The 17,664-nt window shown below is 55.9% G+C and overlaps 1 protein-coding gene across 2 annotated transcripts; it reads right to left on the bottom strand.

Moving 5' to 3' along the window:
- Positions 1 to 5,770: 5,770 nt before the first annotated feature.
- On the bottom strand, positions 5,771 to 9,276 carry PTGDS (prostaglandin D2 synthase). 2 transcript variants are annotated; one of them, XM_023542187.2, is made up of 6 exons: positions 9,108 to 9,276; positions 8,076 to 8,215; positions 7,891 to 7,967; positions 6,957 to 7,073; positions 6,725 to 6,826; positions 5,771 to 5,976 (listed from the first exon to the last, which is right to left on the bottom strand). In XM_023542187.2, the coding sequence occupies exons 1-6, from the start codon at positions 9,219 to 9,221 to the stop codon at positions 5,951 to 5,953; spliced, it is 576 nt and encodes a 191-aa protein (XP_023397955.1). In that variant the 5' UTR covers positions 9,222 to 9,276; the 3' UTR covers positions 5,771 to 5,950. The 2 variants fall into 2 exon arrangements, with proteins under 2 accessions (XP_023397955.1, XP_023397953.1); XM_023542185.2 differs by lacking the exon at positions 5,771 to 5,976 and having other exon boundaries at positions 6,385 to 6,826.
- Between the last annotated feature and the right edge of the window lie 8,388 nt (positions 9,277 to 17,664).

Genomic DNA, 17,664 nt, shown 5'->3' on the forward strand with positions numbered 1-17,664 from the left:
CCCCATGTTCACTTCCAGGCCTGTGCAAGGGTAGGGAGGAGGGTGTGACCCGGGTCAGGTTAAGGGAGGAGAGAGGCTCCTTATTGCTTGACCCCACCTCCAGTCCAGAGGCCCACATCAAGGCAAACAAGGGAGGACAGGCTGTGGGTTTCAATTTAATGAGCATTTTCTAACAGAAAAGCAGAAACAATAGTGTAATGAGCACCCAGCACCCAGATGGAGCAATTCTCATCATTCTGACGTATTTATGTCATCTATTACTTTTTGGGAAACCTTGGTGGTGTAGTGGTTAAGAGCTACAGCTGCTACCAAAGGGTCATCAGTTCGAATCCACCAGGTGCTCCTTGGAAACCCTATGGGGCAGTTCTGTTCTGTCCTATAGGGTCACTACGGGTCGGAATCTACTAGAGGGCCGTGGGCAGGCATTACTTTTTAAGGAAATATTTTATTACAGACATTATGATATTTTAGCTCTTGAACTTCTTTAGGGCGTGTCTTTAACCCTTTCAAGACCCAACTCTCTTCTGCTTTCAATTCTTTGCTGGCACCACAAGTTTTCAGTAGTGGAATTCACGCTGAGTCATTGAGTGTGTTTACATTTTGGGTTGGTAATACAGATTTTGAGTAATATTATGTGAAAATACATGATTTGTGGGAGCCCTCTGGCCGACCAGTCTTCGGAAGCAGGCTTTATTGCAGGGCGCCTTCCGTTTGGGTACATGGGGCACCTCTGGTTTTGCCTGATACCCCAGCTATTTTGCTTCAGCCATTTCATCTTTCACCATTACAAAAATCCCCACTGGAGACAAGAAAATACTCTGAGCAGGAAAAGTACACTCCCAAAGAACTCCAGATGCATAAAAGGTAGGTGGGATACCTTGTGTACCACCAGACACGAAAGGGTTGCCAGGGTATCAGGAGCCCGGACCCCTACCCCGTGCAGGGGCTGCATTGGGGCGGGGCGCCTGGGGATGAAGGGCCCATCACCCCCTCCACCTGGGTTTGGGAAGGGCCCCGCAGGCCCACGCCCCTCTTGTCCCGGGTCCACATGGTTCAGATCCTGAGCGCCCTCCGGCTCTAGGGACAAATCGGGCAGCCGAACGAGGCCGGCGCCCCGCCCAGCGCTCCGGTCTGCGGTGGCAGAAGGCCCTTCGCCGCCCATGGTCGGTCGCAGCAGGGTCAGGCGGACTCTGGGGCGGGACGGCCAACCGGCCTCAGCCCCTCCCTCAGTCGCCCCGCTCCTGGCCCTGGCCCTTGTCCCCGCACCCCAGAAACGCACACTTTTGCAGACTTTCGGATACCGTTTATTGTGCTGGGGGCAGGGGTGTGGAGAGAAAAAGGCGCTGGTTGGGGAATCCGCACCCTAAGCATCTGGGCCAGGGCTGGGTCCCCCGCTGACCTCTGCACTTCGGGGCAGGATCCCTCACTGCGAAGCAAGGGGGAGGTCGAGGGCTGCTCAGGTAGGGTCCTCCACCGCCGGGTGCCCCTTCTGGGTCCCCCGCGGCCCCTCCCCCACTGCCACCAGCTGCCCCCAGGCTCTGGTCCTCCTGACTTCATGAGATGGACTGCCCCACCTCCTGTCCCCAAGTCGGAGCCCCAAGGAAGAGGAGGCAGAGAGGGAGGGGACTCCACCAGGCAGCAGGGCTGTGGATCCCCACCCCCCCACTCACCTGGGGGAAGGCGCTGGCACACTGGTCTGAGAGAGAGAGATAAAGGCTGAGGAATCACCTGTCCCCTTCCGAGGGCAGAGGCCCCATCCTCCCTCGAGTGTCCAGACCCCCAACCTCCCAACCCTTCCAAGGGTCTCTGGGCTGGGCTTCCTCTACCTGGTACCTCGAACCTGCCCTTGCAGTCTGGGATGGAGTCTCCAGGTTTCAGCAATCCCTTAGCAGGGGTGGGTGTAGCACTCACCTGACTTGGGCAGCAGGGCGCCCTGGCTGGGGTTCAGGCCCACTTGTGGTGCCAACTGCTGCATCTTCTGGGCACCTTCAGGAAACAGCTCAGGGGCCCGGGCTGTGGGCGGGGGGTGGGGTAGTGAGGGCAGGAGCGGGGGCAGGAGGACTGGATGGGGAGGGCTCCCAGATCCCAGGGCCTCAGACACCAAAGTCTCAAGGAGACACCTGGGAGACAGTGATTCTGGAATGTGCTGGACCACGCACATAAACAAGCGTCAGAGCAGACCTGGGCTCCGAAGGAGAAGGAGAGGCTGCGCCTGGGGACCATGGAAGGGACGCAGGGCACCCACCATAGAGCTGCAGCCACACACTCTGCACACCCGCCTTCTCCGTCTTGAAGAACATCACCGCAAAGTGGTTGTAGTCGGTGTATGCCACCCTGATGTCGGTCTGGGCCATGGCTAGGGGTGAGAGTTGACTGAGCCCAGTGCCCTCGCCCAGGGTGCTGGGCCTGCAGCAGCCTGAACAGCCCCTGCCCCATCCCCTTGTGGCCCACACCTGCCCTCCTGGCCCCCTCACCTGTGTTGCTGAACTCCCCGTCCATGGACCTCTTGGTGAAGGTCATATCCACCTTCTGGCATCCGCCATCGCGCCTGTAGAGGAGCCAGCCAAACCCCTGACCAGCAGCGCCTTCCCCACACCAGGCCCTGCTCTGCTCTCTCAGACAGCCCCAGCCCTGGCCAGTCCTAGGACACTGGGTGACCACGATGCACATGGCCCATACTCAGGGCCCATGCTGAGGGTGCCCAGGGTCCCTTTGTTCACCCTCCCAGCAGTTCTTCCAGGACACAGGTGCTTTGTCATTACCTTACAGGTGAAGAGCTCACACTGGAGTTGGGGATGAGTACTTGTTCAGGGCATGAGGGGGTGGGGGGCACAGGGTCTCCTGGTCTCCCCTCCAGATACACACCCAGACTCCCAGAGTCAGGTAGACAGGCAGACACAGACAAGCAGACACACAGGCAGAGACAGGCAGACAAACATAGGCACACAGACACAGACATATGCACACATACACACAGACACACAGGCACTGACACATGCAGACACACAGACAGGTAGACACACACAGGCAGACAAACACAGACACACACAGAGACACTGACACACATGGACACAGGCAGACCCACACAGAGACAGGTGGACACACACACAGGCAGACACACACAGACAGGCAGACACAGACACACAGACAGTTTCCTTAACACCGAGGCTTCAGGTGGAGGCGCCCACCAGGGACCTGGTCACTCTGGGGAGAGGCGAGCTGTCCCCGCATCTGGCCACTGCATGCCCGGGAAGAAGTGGACACCATCAGGCCTATTACAAGCCTGTGGGTCTGGCCCCAGTGCAACTGGGTCACATCTGACCTCACCCCTGGACCACCCCTGGCTTCACATTGGCCCTTGTCTGAGGCCTGGGATGGGGCTCCTGGGGGCACTTACATGGGGTACCCATACTTGACAGCAAGGTCACCGTTGTCCACGGGGGTCACGGAGACCACAAGCATCTTCATGCTGTCCTTGGACTCCAGGAAGCCCTGGTCATCCGAGGCCACCCCGACCACATACCAGGTGCCCTGGAACTACAGGGTGGAGGCAGGGGAGAGCTGGGAAGCAACCCTCTACCACTGGCACCGGGTCCTCGTTCCACCCTGACCTGGCTGCTTCTCAGCCAGGCCCAGAACACTGGCCTCTGAGGTCCTGTCATCCCTGACCCAGAGCTGGGGGGTAGCTGCAACTCGTCTCGACTAGAAGCCCTGGGGATTGGGGTTGGACATAGCCTAGTGGCTGGGCTGAGGCCCCACGACCATCCCTGCCCCCAGTTCCACAGGGCAAGGGCGTGAGGCTTTTCCCCTGTGCCCCAGCCCTGAGCCAGCCCTGGGTGCAGAGACAGGACGGGGTAAACACAGCTGAAGAAGTGGTAAGGGAGGAGTGGATGGCCTGGGCACACCTGGCTGGCATCGAAGTTGGCCTGAACAGGGGCCTGGGCACAGCCTGGGGTTGTCCAGAGCAGGCTGAGGAGGGCTGCAGTCAGCACAGCCTGCAGCATGGTGGACGATGGCGTGACAATGGCACGGGCAGATGGGCAGCAGGGCAGATGGGCAGGAAAGCTGGGGCGGCCTGCCCTGCCTGTGGAATTTATGCCCTGGAGGTGCCCTGGGGCGCTGGCTGGCTGTCCTGAGCCCACTCAGATAGGCCCCCGATCGGTTTGCACCCTGCAGCGCACTGGCACTGCTGGCCTCTACTCAAACCCGCCCACTCCCAGGATTTCCTCCTGGGAGCCAGCTGCATGCCTCTGCCAACCTCTGGACCAGGGCCTTGGCCGAAAGCCCATTGACCCTGCCCTGGGCAGCCCTCCCCTCCAGGATGTCAGCCCCCAGGCCTCCAAGAAGCAGAAGCCCCACCACTGTCACAGTCCCCATGCCCCTTTCTCCAGGAAGCTCGCCCTGCTCACCCTCACCCCTGGCCTCACCTTTGTGGCTCTGCAGGCCCTGGCCAAGGTCTGCCCAAGTAGCAGCCCAGAAGACAGACTTCGGTGGGTCCTGTACATTGTGGGCCAGGAGGGCCCAGGACAGGGGCCTGAGAATAGCCTCTGTGGCCAGGAAGCTGGGGATGGCGGAGGCCAGGAGGAGGGCTGGGCCGGGAGGGCGACCACCCAGGGGCACCATGGCCGAGTTGGTGCCTGAGCTCTGGTGAGTGGGCAGAGCTGTGTGTTCCTGTGGTCCAAGAGGTCTGGGGGTGTGCAGGTGGCCAGAGGGGGTGTAGGGGTGGCCTGTCCTAGCCTGCACTGTGGGGGGCACGGACTCTCCAGCCATCTCCCTCTTTATCTCCTGATCTCCACCCAATCTCAGTGTGCTAACCCCAACGTTGGAAAACCCATAGACCCAAAGCTCTCCTGGACTCTCAGCCTCTCTTGGCCAGAGAGGTGATGGGGCAGGTGGGGCCCCTGCCTAAGGATCAGAGCTCCAAGTGCTGGGCCGAGTGCTGGGCTAGGGTGGGACCGACCCCTACCTGGGCCAGGGGCCGCCCCATGCACGAATGGCTATAGCTGGCAGCTTGAGGGGTAAGACTGGAGTGGAGGACGGTGGTGAGGGCACAGCCCTGTGTGGGGCAGGCGGGGACCGTGAGGGGCACTTCTTCCTTAGCTATCCTGACCGCTGACCCCGGCAGACCCCTTCCTCACCAGGAGCAAACACTGGAGGTCTCTGCCCACCCCCAAGTGGTGATATCCAGTACAAGCCAGCCTCCCTTGGGCTGAGAGCTTAGGGAAAGGGACAGAGGTCCAGGAAGCTGCCAAGACAGACAGACAGACGCCAGGCTGGCTGCTTGCTTCTGCATTTATTTCTCAGAGCTAGAACAAAGAGCCCAGGAGGTGGCAGCTGGGGGGGCACGGTGGGGAGCTGGGGTCTCAGGGGGTCTTGAAGTGGAGCAGGCAGGAGAGAATCTTGAGGGCTGGGGTGACCTGGTGGGGAGAGCAGGACCAGTCTGATGGGGCAGGAAGCACTCTGCCCCCTTCCTGCCCCTCGGGATGGTGGTCCTTAGCTCCACTTCTGGCTTGGGCCTCCCTGGGGGCTCCAGGCTCCACAAGGGAGGGTGTCCCTCTAGATCCAGCCTTCCTCCATCTTCCCCACCCCCACCTGGTTCCTGGCAGCTGGACCTCCCATCCTGCCTCCAGCTCCTCCTCCACCAGGGGCCAGAGCAGAGGGAGCCCACCCCCTGGGACCCTGTCTGACTGCACCCTTGCCCCAGCCCCCCCAACACCCTCCTGCTCCTGTAGAAGCCTCTGAAACGTGGGCCCTGTTCTCATGTGTTCAGGGACAGATTCTCTGACTCCAAGCTGGGTTCTTGGTCTGCACCAAGCGTTCCAGGCGAGCTTTGTAACCCCTCTGGGACGGGTAAAACTGAGTGGTCTCATGCACAAGAGTGTGTGTGTGTGTCCCCAGGTGAATGAATGAATAAAGAACTATTGCTGGGGTGCAGCCAGCTCTCACTCACCTATTTGGGCTCTTCCATGCACTTATCTGCCGAGAAAGAAGCCAGGTGGCCAAGGTCAGCAACCCAAGCCTGGGCCACACCAGGCGGCTGAGGTACGCGCCCCAAGCCTGGGCCATAAGCCCCCATCGGGCCCCAGCTCCTCCCTAACCTGAGAAGCTCCTTTCCCCAGCCTCCTCCTGTCCCACAGCTGGTCCTGGCTGAGCCCCCAAGCTCAATGACCTCCATCACACCTCAGTGCAGGTGCCCTCCCACCCCTCCCCCCAGCCCCTGCTCCTTAGAACAAAGTGGGGTGGCCTTTCTCCACCTGGGCCAAGAGCCAGGCCACACCAGATCACAGTGCAGGGGTGCCTTGTGCCCCCTTAGTGCCCCCCAGGAATGAGACGGCCTGAGTTCGGAACGGAGGACAAGGAGGAGGCTGTCACATTGATGGGCTGTTTCCCATTTTAGTGCCTGCCTTCCCCCAGGCTGGGGGCTCCCTGTATCCTAGGAGTGGCTTGAGGTTCAACACATTTGGAGGTCTCCATACAATGGGTGCTTGGTAAATCCGTGGAGGGAGAGTTCGTGGAGAAGGAGTGCCTTCCTGTGCCCTCCAGGCTGCAGGCCAGGAGGTGAGGGACACTGATCTCCTCCCATTGCCTTGGGCAGGTCAGCCTTCTGGCGGGCTGGCTGATTCCCGCCCCTCCACTCCCCCATGCTGCTCTGTCAGGAGATGATCTGTCCACTGGCCTCTAATCTGAACTTAATCCCCAACCCATGGGATTAGGGGCCCCTCACCGGTTTGGGGAAGGAAGACAATGGTGTCCTCTGTGAAGCCCTGGGCCTTGGCAAAGGTAACAAATTTCTTCTTAAACTCGGCCCTGGGGTTCTGGGTTCGGCCTGGAGTGGTGGGAGGAGCAGGAGCCGGCCTCAGGGGGCTGGAGCGCTCTGCTCCTGCCCCCCTGCCTCAGGAGCCCTCTTTGGTCCTCTGCCACCCCCGGGGAGGCCCACTGGGGTCCAGGGCACCTACTGTAGAGGGTGGCCATGCGGAAGTCGTGCCCAGGCCCCTTGGAGCCTGCGGTGCACAGCAGGGCATACTGGTCATAGTCGGTCTCCACCACTGAGACTTCGTGCACACTGCCCCAGTCTGAAACCACGAGGCGGCCCTGGTTGGGGGACCTTGTCGCCGCCAAGCCCCCAGCCTGCCCTGTGCTGCCTCCACTTTGAGGAAGGGGTGGGCTAGGGGTGGGAGGGAACCCAGGATGCCTGCCCCCAGTCTCCCTCCACATTGGGCCAGGAGCCCAGCCCAGCGCTTCCGGCCTGCACCCCCCCCGCCCCCCCCCCGGCCCCAGGAACTCTGTGGTGTCCAGTGTCCCCAGGCGAAAGGCCCGGTTGGGCATGAAGCATGCAAGCTCAGAAAAGTGAGGGGTTTCTGGTGCAGCCCTAAAACTTTTGGCCAGGACCCAGAAGGGGAAAGGTTTCCCAGCTGGGAGGCCATCCTGCTGGGTGGAGGTGGCATGAGAAGGTCCCACGTCCGGGCCGTCGCTGGGGGGAACCGTGTGAATATGTGTGTGGGGTGGCTTTGGGGGCTGCATTCCTGTGCCCAGGAGAGGGCTAGGGGAGGAAGGGGTCTGGCAGGATGTGAGCTCCAAAGAGGATTCAAGTCTGGTGGGGAAAGAGCCGCTCTGTTCCCACCCACCTGAAGGGGGGAACCCAACCACCCACCTGAGTGTGGGAAGATACCGCCCACCTGAGGGAGCTGACCCCGCCCACGTGAGCGTGGGCAGACCCAGCCCCACGAGCTGGGGCAGACCCCACCCAGCCTCTTCCTCTCGGACTTAGGTGGTGAACCCTCCTATTCTCCTACCACGCTGGAGGGGGGCTCTCCCAACCCCGCCAACGAGTGCCGCTCTCAGACAAGACCCTCGGGTGGGCGGGGGGGGACTGTCGAGGGTCCCACTCACGGGGGTTCCGGTAGCTGTAGCGGCCTGGAGGCCCGGCCGGCAGAAGCACCATGGTCCTGGTCTCACACTGGTTGTTCCTGCGGGTAGGTCACCCTCGGGTCAGGGGTCAGGCCCGGGGGTGTCACCAGGCCGTGAAAGCAGAGAAGGGTCCTCTGGGGCCCAGAAGCCCGCCCCCACCGTCCCACCTGACGAAGGTGGTGGTGAAGTTGAGGCCGCCGTCTGCGGTGGGGGCCACCACCGATTTGCACATGGACAGCAACGCCTTCTTCTCCCGGAACCAGGTCGAGTTGGAGGCGAGGCCCGCGCTGAACCAACGCCCCAGGAACTGCGGGCCAACAGCGCTCACCAGGTCAGCCGAGACCCACCTGGGCCGGCGGGGTGGGCACCCCTCCTGACGTGTGTCCCCCTCCCAGCTCCTGGCCCCGCCCCGAGGCCAGCCCCGCCCCACAGCCTGCCCCCAGTGCAAGCCACGCCCACAGACGATAGCCACGCCCCCAGGCGGGCCCCCTTCCCGAGGGGTCCGGCCCCGCCTCCCAGCCCCTCCCACGGCCCCCAGTCCCCTGGGGGGCGATGCCCTGGCCCACGGATGCAGCAGGCAGCAGGGGGTGCCCGGCGCATTCCCGGAGAGGGTCGGTGCCGGTCTTTGGCTCCCCACGGCCCGGCGCGGGTGGCCAGATGCGCGTGGCCGGGCGCTGCTGGATGCTCAAGCCAGAGGACCTGTCCGTCGGCGCGTTCCCGTGCAGCTCCCGGCCTGAGCGCGCATCTGCCGGCTCTGTCTGTGGAGTGTGTACCCGCGCGCATCTGCGCGTGTCTGGGAACCCGCGTGCGTCTGTCTCTGAGGTTCTGCCGCCCTCCCCGTGTGCCTGCGTCCTGAGCCCCGGGGTTTGGGAACGCCCTGTGGTTGTCTCTGGGCGTCGTGTGCTCACAGGAATGAAGTGTTTGCATCGCGTTTGCACGTGCACACGTGTGACCCGCGTGTCTGTACACCTGTGTGTTCGCATGCAGACAGGTGTTTTCCTGCCCATCAGGGGACGTGGGGCTCTACTCTATTGGGGTTGGTGAAGTGCGGTGGCCCTGGGGAGGGCCTCTCACAGTCACCCTGGGTCAGGTGCCCAGCCCTGCTCCCCCTTCAGCCCCACTCAGCACCCCTTTGCAGGGAGACAATCACCCCAGGGACTGCCCCGTCCCCTGCAGGGATCAGGCAGCGCAGCCCTCACCTTGTCCTGTTGGAAGTTGGGCTGCACAGAGAGCTGGGCCTGGGCTGGGGTCTGCAGGACCCCCAAGGCCCCCAGCAGGACCAGCCCCATCCACAGAAGGCACCGCACAGCCATTCTCCTGGACGCTGAGCAGGTGCTGGGGCCCAGAGCCAGTGGTGTGGGCAGAGTGGAGCAGGCAGGAGAAGTGAACAGAGGGCACTGCAGAGACCCCTACTTATGGGCTTGGCCTCCTCCCAGGGGCCAAGGACAGCCCAGTGGAGGCTCGTGATGCTGGAGGGGCAGGGCCAGGCCACAGGGGCCCAGCTGCAGACTCATCCCCCACAGGGCTGCTTATGCAACTGGCCAGCCCACGGGTCTGAGTGGGGGCAGGGCGGGCCAGGCAGAGCTGGACCCCATTAGCCCCACCCCTGCAGTTCTGGCACACACCCCCAGCCGGCCCTGATGGGGAAGTGGCATGTGCCTTGGCACTGACCTGCCTCTGGAGCCATGGCCACTTCCAACCTGAGGCTGGGACCCCTGCTTTCACTTCAATCTCCCTGGCCCACCACCATGTCTTCTCCAAGCCCATGGAAGTCCAGGAGACACAAAGCCCTATTTGTGCCCTAAGAGCTCAGTCCCGAAGGCCCAGCAGGCCCAGGTGCTGGTGAGCTCAGCCAAGGTAAAGAATCTAAACCTGCCACCTTTGTGGGGCGTGCGGGGCACAGCCTCTCCAGCAGCTGTGGGGGTCTGGCCTTTGTCCCTGGGCTCACTTCTCAGCCTCAGGCCCAGATTTTCGAGGCTGCAGCAGCAGCATGTAGGACTAGGTCTCTGCTGTTACCTGGGGAGCTGAGGCCCGGACTGCTCACAGGTTCCATATCTCCCTACCTCCCGGCAGAGGACATGAGAATACCTCCCCTCTTTCCAGAGAAGCTACCTCCCTCCAGAAGCCCCCCAGGATTGATCAGCTGCTCCAAAGGACCTGGCCCTGTCTGAGTCCAGCACATGGCACTGCCCCCTCCCCAGGCTGGCCCTGGGCCCCAGCACAAGCCTGAATGGGGACAGCTCTGTGGCCGAGGGTGAACAGAGCAGGTATGAGTGTCTGTGGAGATGGGGGAAGCCTGGGGTTCTTCAAGAGCTCCCCACTCACCTGGCCTCTGACCTTGGTGGGGAAGAGAAGCCTGGGAAGGAGTTCCTGGGTGTGTTGCAGGCTGGCTGTGGCCATAGCCAATGCAGGGACAGGGCCCTCAGCCCCAGACACAGACAGGCCCAGCTGGGCAGTGGGTGCAGGCCCCCGTCCCATGTCCTGGAGGCTCTTGCCGGAGGCTGGGTTCCTCGCAGTGTAAACCCCTTCTCCTCACCCCAGGTTTGGATGGTCCCTAAGGCCATCAGGGCTCAAGGTCAGTGCCCTAAACGGCTCAGCATGGGCATGGTAGGGTGGGGGCCACCTCTGCTGACCCTAGGCTGGGGTGCGGCTGCCCCACCACTCAGTGCCCACCTTCCTTCTCCCTTGGCCCTTCCATCTCCCCAGCCCTGGCTGGGCTCCTGCTGAGGGGCCTGGTGCAGGCAGCCGGGAATGGGTGTGGGGTATGGCCCCATCAGTCCTTGGTTGAACTGGGTGCCCCTTGTAGGCAAGGGTCTGGGGGTGGGCCCAGGGAGGGCACTGGAAGACATGTGATCAAAGCAGGAGCAAGGGGCATTTCCATGGAGGAGGGGCTGGGGCAGTCAGCTTCAAGGGGCTACTGGAGGTGACAGGGCAGGAACCCCTTTGTTGGATCTGATCTGTGGCCTTCATTCATCACTGGGGACCAGTGAGACTGAGAAGTGATGGCCCTTCACCACCGCCCCCCCCGTGATAGCCCAGTGTGGGGGCTGGGCTAGGGAACAGCCACCCTCCTGGGCAGAGGATCAGAGAGAGACAAGAGGCTCCTGATCAGGTGTTATGGATGAACTGTGCCCCTTGTGTCCCCACTTGTCTGTCAGTGTTGTACTTTGGGGGCTTGCGTGTTGCTGTGATGCTGGAAGCTAGGCCACCGGTATTTCAAATACCAGCAGTGTCACCCATGGTGGGCAGGTTTCAGTGGAACTTCCAGACTAAGATAAACTAGGGAGAAGGATCTGCCGGTCTACTTCTGAAAAAATTAAAACCAAAACCAAACCCAATGCTGTTGAGTCAATTCTGACTCATAGTGACCCTTATAGGACAGAATAGAACCGCCTCAGAGGGTTTCCAAGGAGTGGACTGGTGGATTTGAACTGCCAACATTTTGGTTAGCACCCAAATGCTTAACCACTGCACCACGAAAAAAAAAAAAAGTGCACCACGAAGTCCCCTCCAAAAAAACTAGCCAATGAAAACCTTGTGAAAGCAGCGGGTCATTGGCTGATATAGTGCCAGAAGATGAGCCCATCAGGTTGGATGGTACTCAGAATACACTGGGGAAGAGCTGCCTCCTCAAAGTGGAGTTGACCTTAATGATGTGGATGAAATAAAGCTTTCCTGACCTTCATTTGCTATTGTGGCATGACTCAAAATGAGAAGAAATAGTTGCAAACATCCATTAATAACAGGAACATGGGATGAGGTATGAATCTAGGAATCTAGGAAAACTGGAAGTCATCAGAAATGAAATGGAACACATAAACATCGATATCTTAGGCGTTACTGAGCTGAAATGGACTGGTATTGGTCCTTTTGAATCAGACAATCATATGGTCTACTACGCCAAGAATGACAAATTGAAGAGGAATGGCGTCATATTCATCATCAAAAAGAACGTTTCAAGATCTATCCTGAAGTACAGCGCTGTCAGTGATAGGATAATATCCATATACCTACAAGGAAGACCAGTTCATACTACTAGTATTCAGATTTACACACCAACCACTAAGTCCAAAGATGAATTGACGATTTCTACCAACTTCTACTGTCTGAAATTGATCAAACACAAAATCAAGATGCATTGATAATCACTGGTGATTGGAATATGAAAGTCGGAAACAAAGAAGGATCAGTAGTTGGAAAATATTGCCTTGATGATAGAAATGACGTTGGATATCACCTGATAGAACTTTGAAAGACTAATAACTTATTCATTACAAATACCTTTTTTCAACAACATAAATGGCAACCATACATGTGTACCTTGCCAGATGGAATACACAGGAGTCAAATTGACTATATCTATGGAAGGAGACAATGGAAAAGCTCAATGTCATCAGTCAGAACAAGGCCAGGGGCTGAATGAGGAGCAGACCATCAATTGCTCATATTCAAGTTCAAGCTGATGCTGAAAAAAGTTAGAGCAAGTCCATGACAGCCAAAATACCATCTTGAGTATATCGCACCTGAATTTAGAGACCACCTTAAGAATAAATTTGATGCATTTAACACTAATGACCGAAGATCAGACGAGTCGTGGGATGACATCAAGGACATCATACATAAAGAAGCCATTAAAAAGACAGGAAAAAAAAAAAGACCAAAATGGATGTCAGAAAAGACTCTGAAACTTGCTCTTGAACGTAGAGTAGCTAAAGTGAATGGAAGGAACAACGAAGTAAAAGAGCTGAACAGAAGATTTCACAAGGGCAGCTCAAGAAGACAAAGCAAACTATTATAATGAAATGTGCAGAGACCTGATGTTAGAAAACTAAAAGGGAAGAACACACTCAGCAGTTCTCAAGCTGAAAGAACTAAAGGAAAAGTCAAGCTCGAGTTGCGATACTGAAGGATTCTCTGGGGAAACACTGGACAACGCAGGAAGCATCAAAAGAAGATGGAAGGAATACACAGTCACCGCCAGAAAAACTGGTCATGGTTCGATTTCAGGAAGTACCATCTGATCACGAAATGATGATATTGAAGGAAGAAATCCAAGCTGCACTGAAGTCATGGGCGAAAAACAAGGCTCCAGGAACTGAATGAAATACCAACTGAGATGTTTCAACAAACTCATGCAGCACTTGGGAGCCCGGGTGGTGCAGTGGTTAAGAGCTCAGGCTATTAACCAAAAGGTTGACAGTTCAAATCTACTAGCTGCTCCTTCGAAACCCTTTGGGGCAGCTCTATGCTGTCCTATAGAGTCAACTATGAGTTGGACTCGACTCGATGGCAACAGTTTGTTTGTTTTAATGCAGTGGCAGAGGTGCTCACTCGTCTATGCCAAGATATTTGGAAGACAGCCACCTGGCCAACCAACTGGAAGAGATCCATATTTGTGTCCATTTCTAAGAAAGCTGATCCCACAGAATGCAGAAACTATTGGACATATCATTAATATCCCACACAAGTAAAACTTTGCTGAAGGTCATTGAAAAGTGGTTGCAACAGTACATCAGTAGGGAACTGCCAGAAATTCAAGCTGGATTCAGAAGTGGACATGGAGCGAGGGATATCATTGCTGTTGTCAGATGGATCCTGGCCGAAGCAGAGAACACCAGAAAGATGTTTACCTATATTTTATTGACTATGCAAAGGCATTTGACTGTGCAGATCATAACAAATTGTGGATAACATTGTGAAGAATGGGAGTTCCAAAACACTTCATTGTACTTATGAGGAACCTGTACATAGACCAAGAGGCAGTCGTTCAAACAGAACAAGGGGATACCACATGTTTTAAAGTCAGGAAAGGTGCGCGTCAGGGTTGTATCCTTTCACCATACTTATTCAGTCTGTATGCTGAGCAAACAGTCCGAGAAGCTGGATTATATGAAGAAGAACAAGGCAACAGGATTGGAGGAAAACTCATTAATAACCTGCAATATGCAGATGTCACAACCTTGCTTGCTGAAGGGGAAGAGGACTTGAAGCACTCACTTACTGATGAAGATCAAGGACTACAGCCTTCAGTATGTATTACACCTCAACATAAAACAAAAATCCTCACAACCAGACCAATAACCAACATCATGACAAAAGGAGAAAATATTGAAGTTGTCAAGGATTTCATTTTACCTTAATCCACAATCAATGCCCATGGGAGCAGCAAATCAAACGATGTGTTGTGTTGGGCAAATCTGTTGCAAAAGACCTCTTTAAAGTATCGAACAACAAAGATGTCACTTTGAGGACTAAGGTGGGCCTGACCCAAGCAATGATATTTCAGTCGCCTCTTATGCATGGGAAAGCTGGACAAGGAATATAAGAAAGGCTGAAAAAGAATTGATGGCTTTGAATTATGGTGTTGGTGAAAAATATTGAATATACTATGAACTGCCGGAAAAAGGAACAAGTCTCTCTTGAATCTCCTTAGAAGCAAGGATGGCGAGCCTACTTCTCAAGTTCTTTGGAGACGTTCCCAGGAGGGACCAGTCCCTGGAGAAGGAAATCATGCTTGGTAAAGTGGAGGGTCATCGAAAATGTGGAAGACCCTCAACGAGATGGACTGAAACGGTGACTGCAACAGTGGGCTCAAGCACGATCATGATTGTGAGGATGGCGTAGGGCCAGGCAGAGTTTTGCTTTGTTGTACACAGGGGTCGCTGTGAGTGGGAGCCAACCCAACAGCACCTAACAACAGCAACAAAACGTGTGTCGGAAAGGTGAAAAGACAACCTACAGACTGGGAGAAATTTTCGGGAACCGCGGATCCAGTAAGTGTCCCATATCCAAAATGTATATTAAACTTCTGCAACTTAACAAGGAAAAGACAAATAACTCAATCAAAAAACGTTCAAAGGACCTGAAAAGACCTTTCACCAAAGAGGATATTCAAATGGCCAGCAAACACAGGAAAAGATGCTCAACGTCATTAACCATCAGGCAAGTGCAAATTAAAACTACAGTGAGATACCACTTCACTCACACTGGGGTGGCTAAGATTAAAAAAGAAAAACAAAAACAAAACGGGAAGTAACAAATGTTGACAGGGAAGTAGAAAAATTGGAAACCTTACCCACTGCTGGTGGGAATGCAAAATGGTACAGTTGCTGCGGAAAACAGTTTCCTGATTCCTTAAACCCGGCAATAACACTCGCGGTGTACCCAGGACTTGGAGGCAGTGATGCAGACAGACACACATACATCGATGTGCATTGCACCACTATTCATAATAGTCAAAAGGTGGAAACAAAGTCAATGTCTATCAACAGATGAATGGATAAACACATCGTGGTATATACATACAATAGAGTACTACTGAGCCATAATGAGAGGTGAATGAAGTCCTGATACGTGTTGCCACATGGATGAACCTTGAAAACACCATACTGAGTGAAATAAACCAATCTCAAAGGAACGAATATTGTATGCTCTTACTTATAAGAAATAATAAGAAAAGGCAAAAGTAGAGATTCCTAGTTTATGAGTGGCTGCTAGGGCAGGAGGGAGGTGGGAAGGGGAAGCCATTATTTAGGAAGCAGCGAGCTTCTGTGCACGGCGGTGGGAAATTTGGCAGTAACTGTGGATGACAGTCGTACGACATGATTAACGTAATTGGTATCACTAAATTGTACGCCTGAAAAACGCTGAATTGTCAAATGTTGTGTTACCTGTTTTTTACAATTAAAATAAATCTACAGTCACATGCTGCATAATGCCCGTGGCCCATGAGGTTATACATATATAGTATAGATTTTACCTTTCTCTGCATATAAAACACTTAAAGACTTCCAAAACCCATAATGTTTTCATGAGTACGTGCCTTTGTTATTACAAACCATTGTATTTAACTCAAAATTTTAATATAATAGGCTTTATGGCATTCTGTTCCTAAATACGAATTGTCCGTAAGTCGGAGGTTTGTAACCTGGGGACTGCCTGTATATAATACGGTGTTTGAACAAAGTCCAAATCACGTAACGTCCTATTTCACAAAGCGTATCGTGGACGTTAAGGGACGCATGACTGTGTATGTGTTGGAGTCCTAACCCCTATACCTGTGGATGTGACCCAATTTGGGAAGAGAGTTTTCTTTGTTACCTTAATGAGGCAACATCGGTGCAGGGTCTGTCCTAAACCTAATCACTGCTGAGGGGTCTAAGGGGCAGCACAGACACAGGGACAGGGCGCGGACAGGGAGGACAGACCCCTTCTGAGGACGCCAGAGGCAGAGGAATCTACAGCCCAGCAGCCCCAAGGACTGCAGCTGCTAGAAGCTGAAATCGACCAAGAAGAGCTTTTCCTGAAAGCCACCCCCTGAATTCGGGCTCCAAGCCTCCAGGACTGTGAGGAAGTAGATGTCTGTCCTTTAAAGCCACTCACTGTGGTATTTCTGTTACAGCAGCACTAGGAGGCTAGGACGCTATCTCAGGAGAGGGGAGAGGAAAGAGGCTCCCTCCCCACAGCCCTCTGTATCTTTTCCTGGCTGATCCCTGGAGCCCTTTAGCCTTGGGTAGCCGGGGGCCCCGAGATTAGGGAAACTCCCAAGTCAGTGGTGAGCGAGCTCTGGGACAAGGGGGTTGGCTCAGAATAAGGGGGCCCAGGACTGTGGGGAAAGAGGCTGGGACAGGGAGACCCAGGACAATGAAACCTGGGAGTGTGGGGAGGAGGTGTCCCAGGACAGAGACAGGGCAGAGGGTCCCAGGGTGTGGGGAGGAGGTGCCCCAGACACCCGCTGACCTGAGACTGGACTGAGGGTTTGCTGCCTGGGGTGAGGCTCAGACCTCCTCAGCCATCTCACCCACTGCTCCGTGACCTGCTCCCCTAACCTGGGCTCTGGGTGGCAGGGTCTGTGGGGGAGCTCTGGGCGGCAGGGCCTGTGGGGGCGCTTTGGGTGGCAGGGTCCTGAGCAGGGGGCCCTCCTGAGGTGTCAAGGACCCCTCCGCTCACTCCTGTCTTAAAAAGCATCTCTGTGCCTGCAGTGACTGTTCAGTGTGGGGGAGCCCAGCGGATAGAGCCCCGAGGGATTATTATTTTTAACACTCTTTTTTTAGAGCAGTTTTAGGTTTACAGGAGGTCCGGAGAGCCGGATGAACCTCTCCCAGGACACTTCCTTCTGCTGTTTGGGTCCTACTTCCTGTGGGGGTTTGTTACCACCAGGGAGCCACATGGATACATTGTTGCCAACTGCAGTCCACAGCCTTCACCCCAGGGCTCCCTCTCCCCTGGACACTCCTGTGAGCTGTGACCAGTGCGGCCTGTCACGGGTCTGCCGTTACAGCGTCTGAAGAGTAGTGTCGCTGCCCCCAAAGCACGCGGGGCTCCCTGCTCATCCACCACCCGGCCCCCTGATGAGCACTGACCCGTCCGGTCTCTATAGTTCTGCCTTTTCTAGAATGTCCTGTAGCTGGAGGAGCCCTGGTGGCGCACTGGTTAAAGCACTTAGCTGCTAACCAAAAAGCCAGTTGTTCTAATCCACCAGCCGGTCTGAGGGAGAAAGATGTGGCCGTCGGCTTCAGGACCGATTTACGGCCTTGGAAACCCGTGGGCAGTTCTCTGTTCCACAGCTCTGCTGTGAGTTAGAATCAACTTGATGGCAGCGGGTGGTTTTTTTTTTTTTAAATAGTTCTGCTTTTCCAGAATGCCCTGTAGTTGGAGTCGTTCAGCCTTTTCAGACTGACCCCCTAAAAATTTGAAGTGGGGAAGGGGCGGTACCCCGGGTCACAGAGGAGCTGCAGGATGGGATATTCCAGACCG

Source organism: Loxodonta africana, chromosome 9 (genome assembly GCF_030014295.1).
Source record: "Loxodonta africana isolate mLoxAfr1 chromosome 9, mLoxAfr1.hap2, whole genome shotgun sequence".
NCBI classification, from domain to species: Eukaryota; Metazoa; Chordata; class Mammalia; order Proboscidea; family Elephantidae; genus Loxodonta; species Loxodonta africana.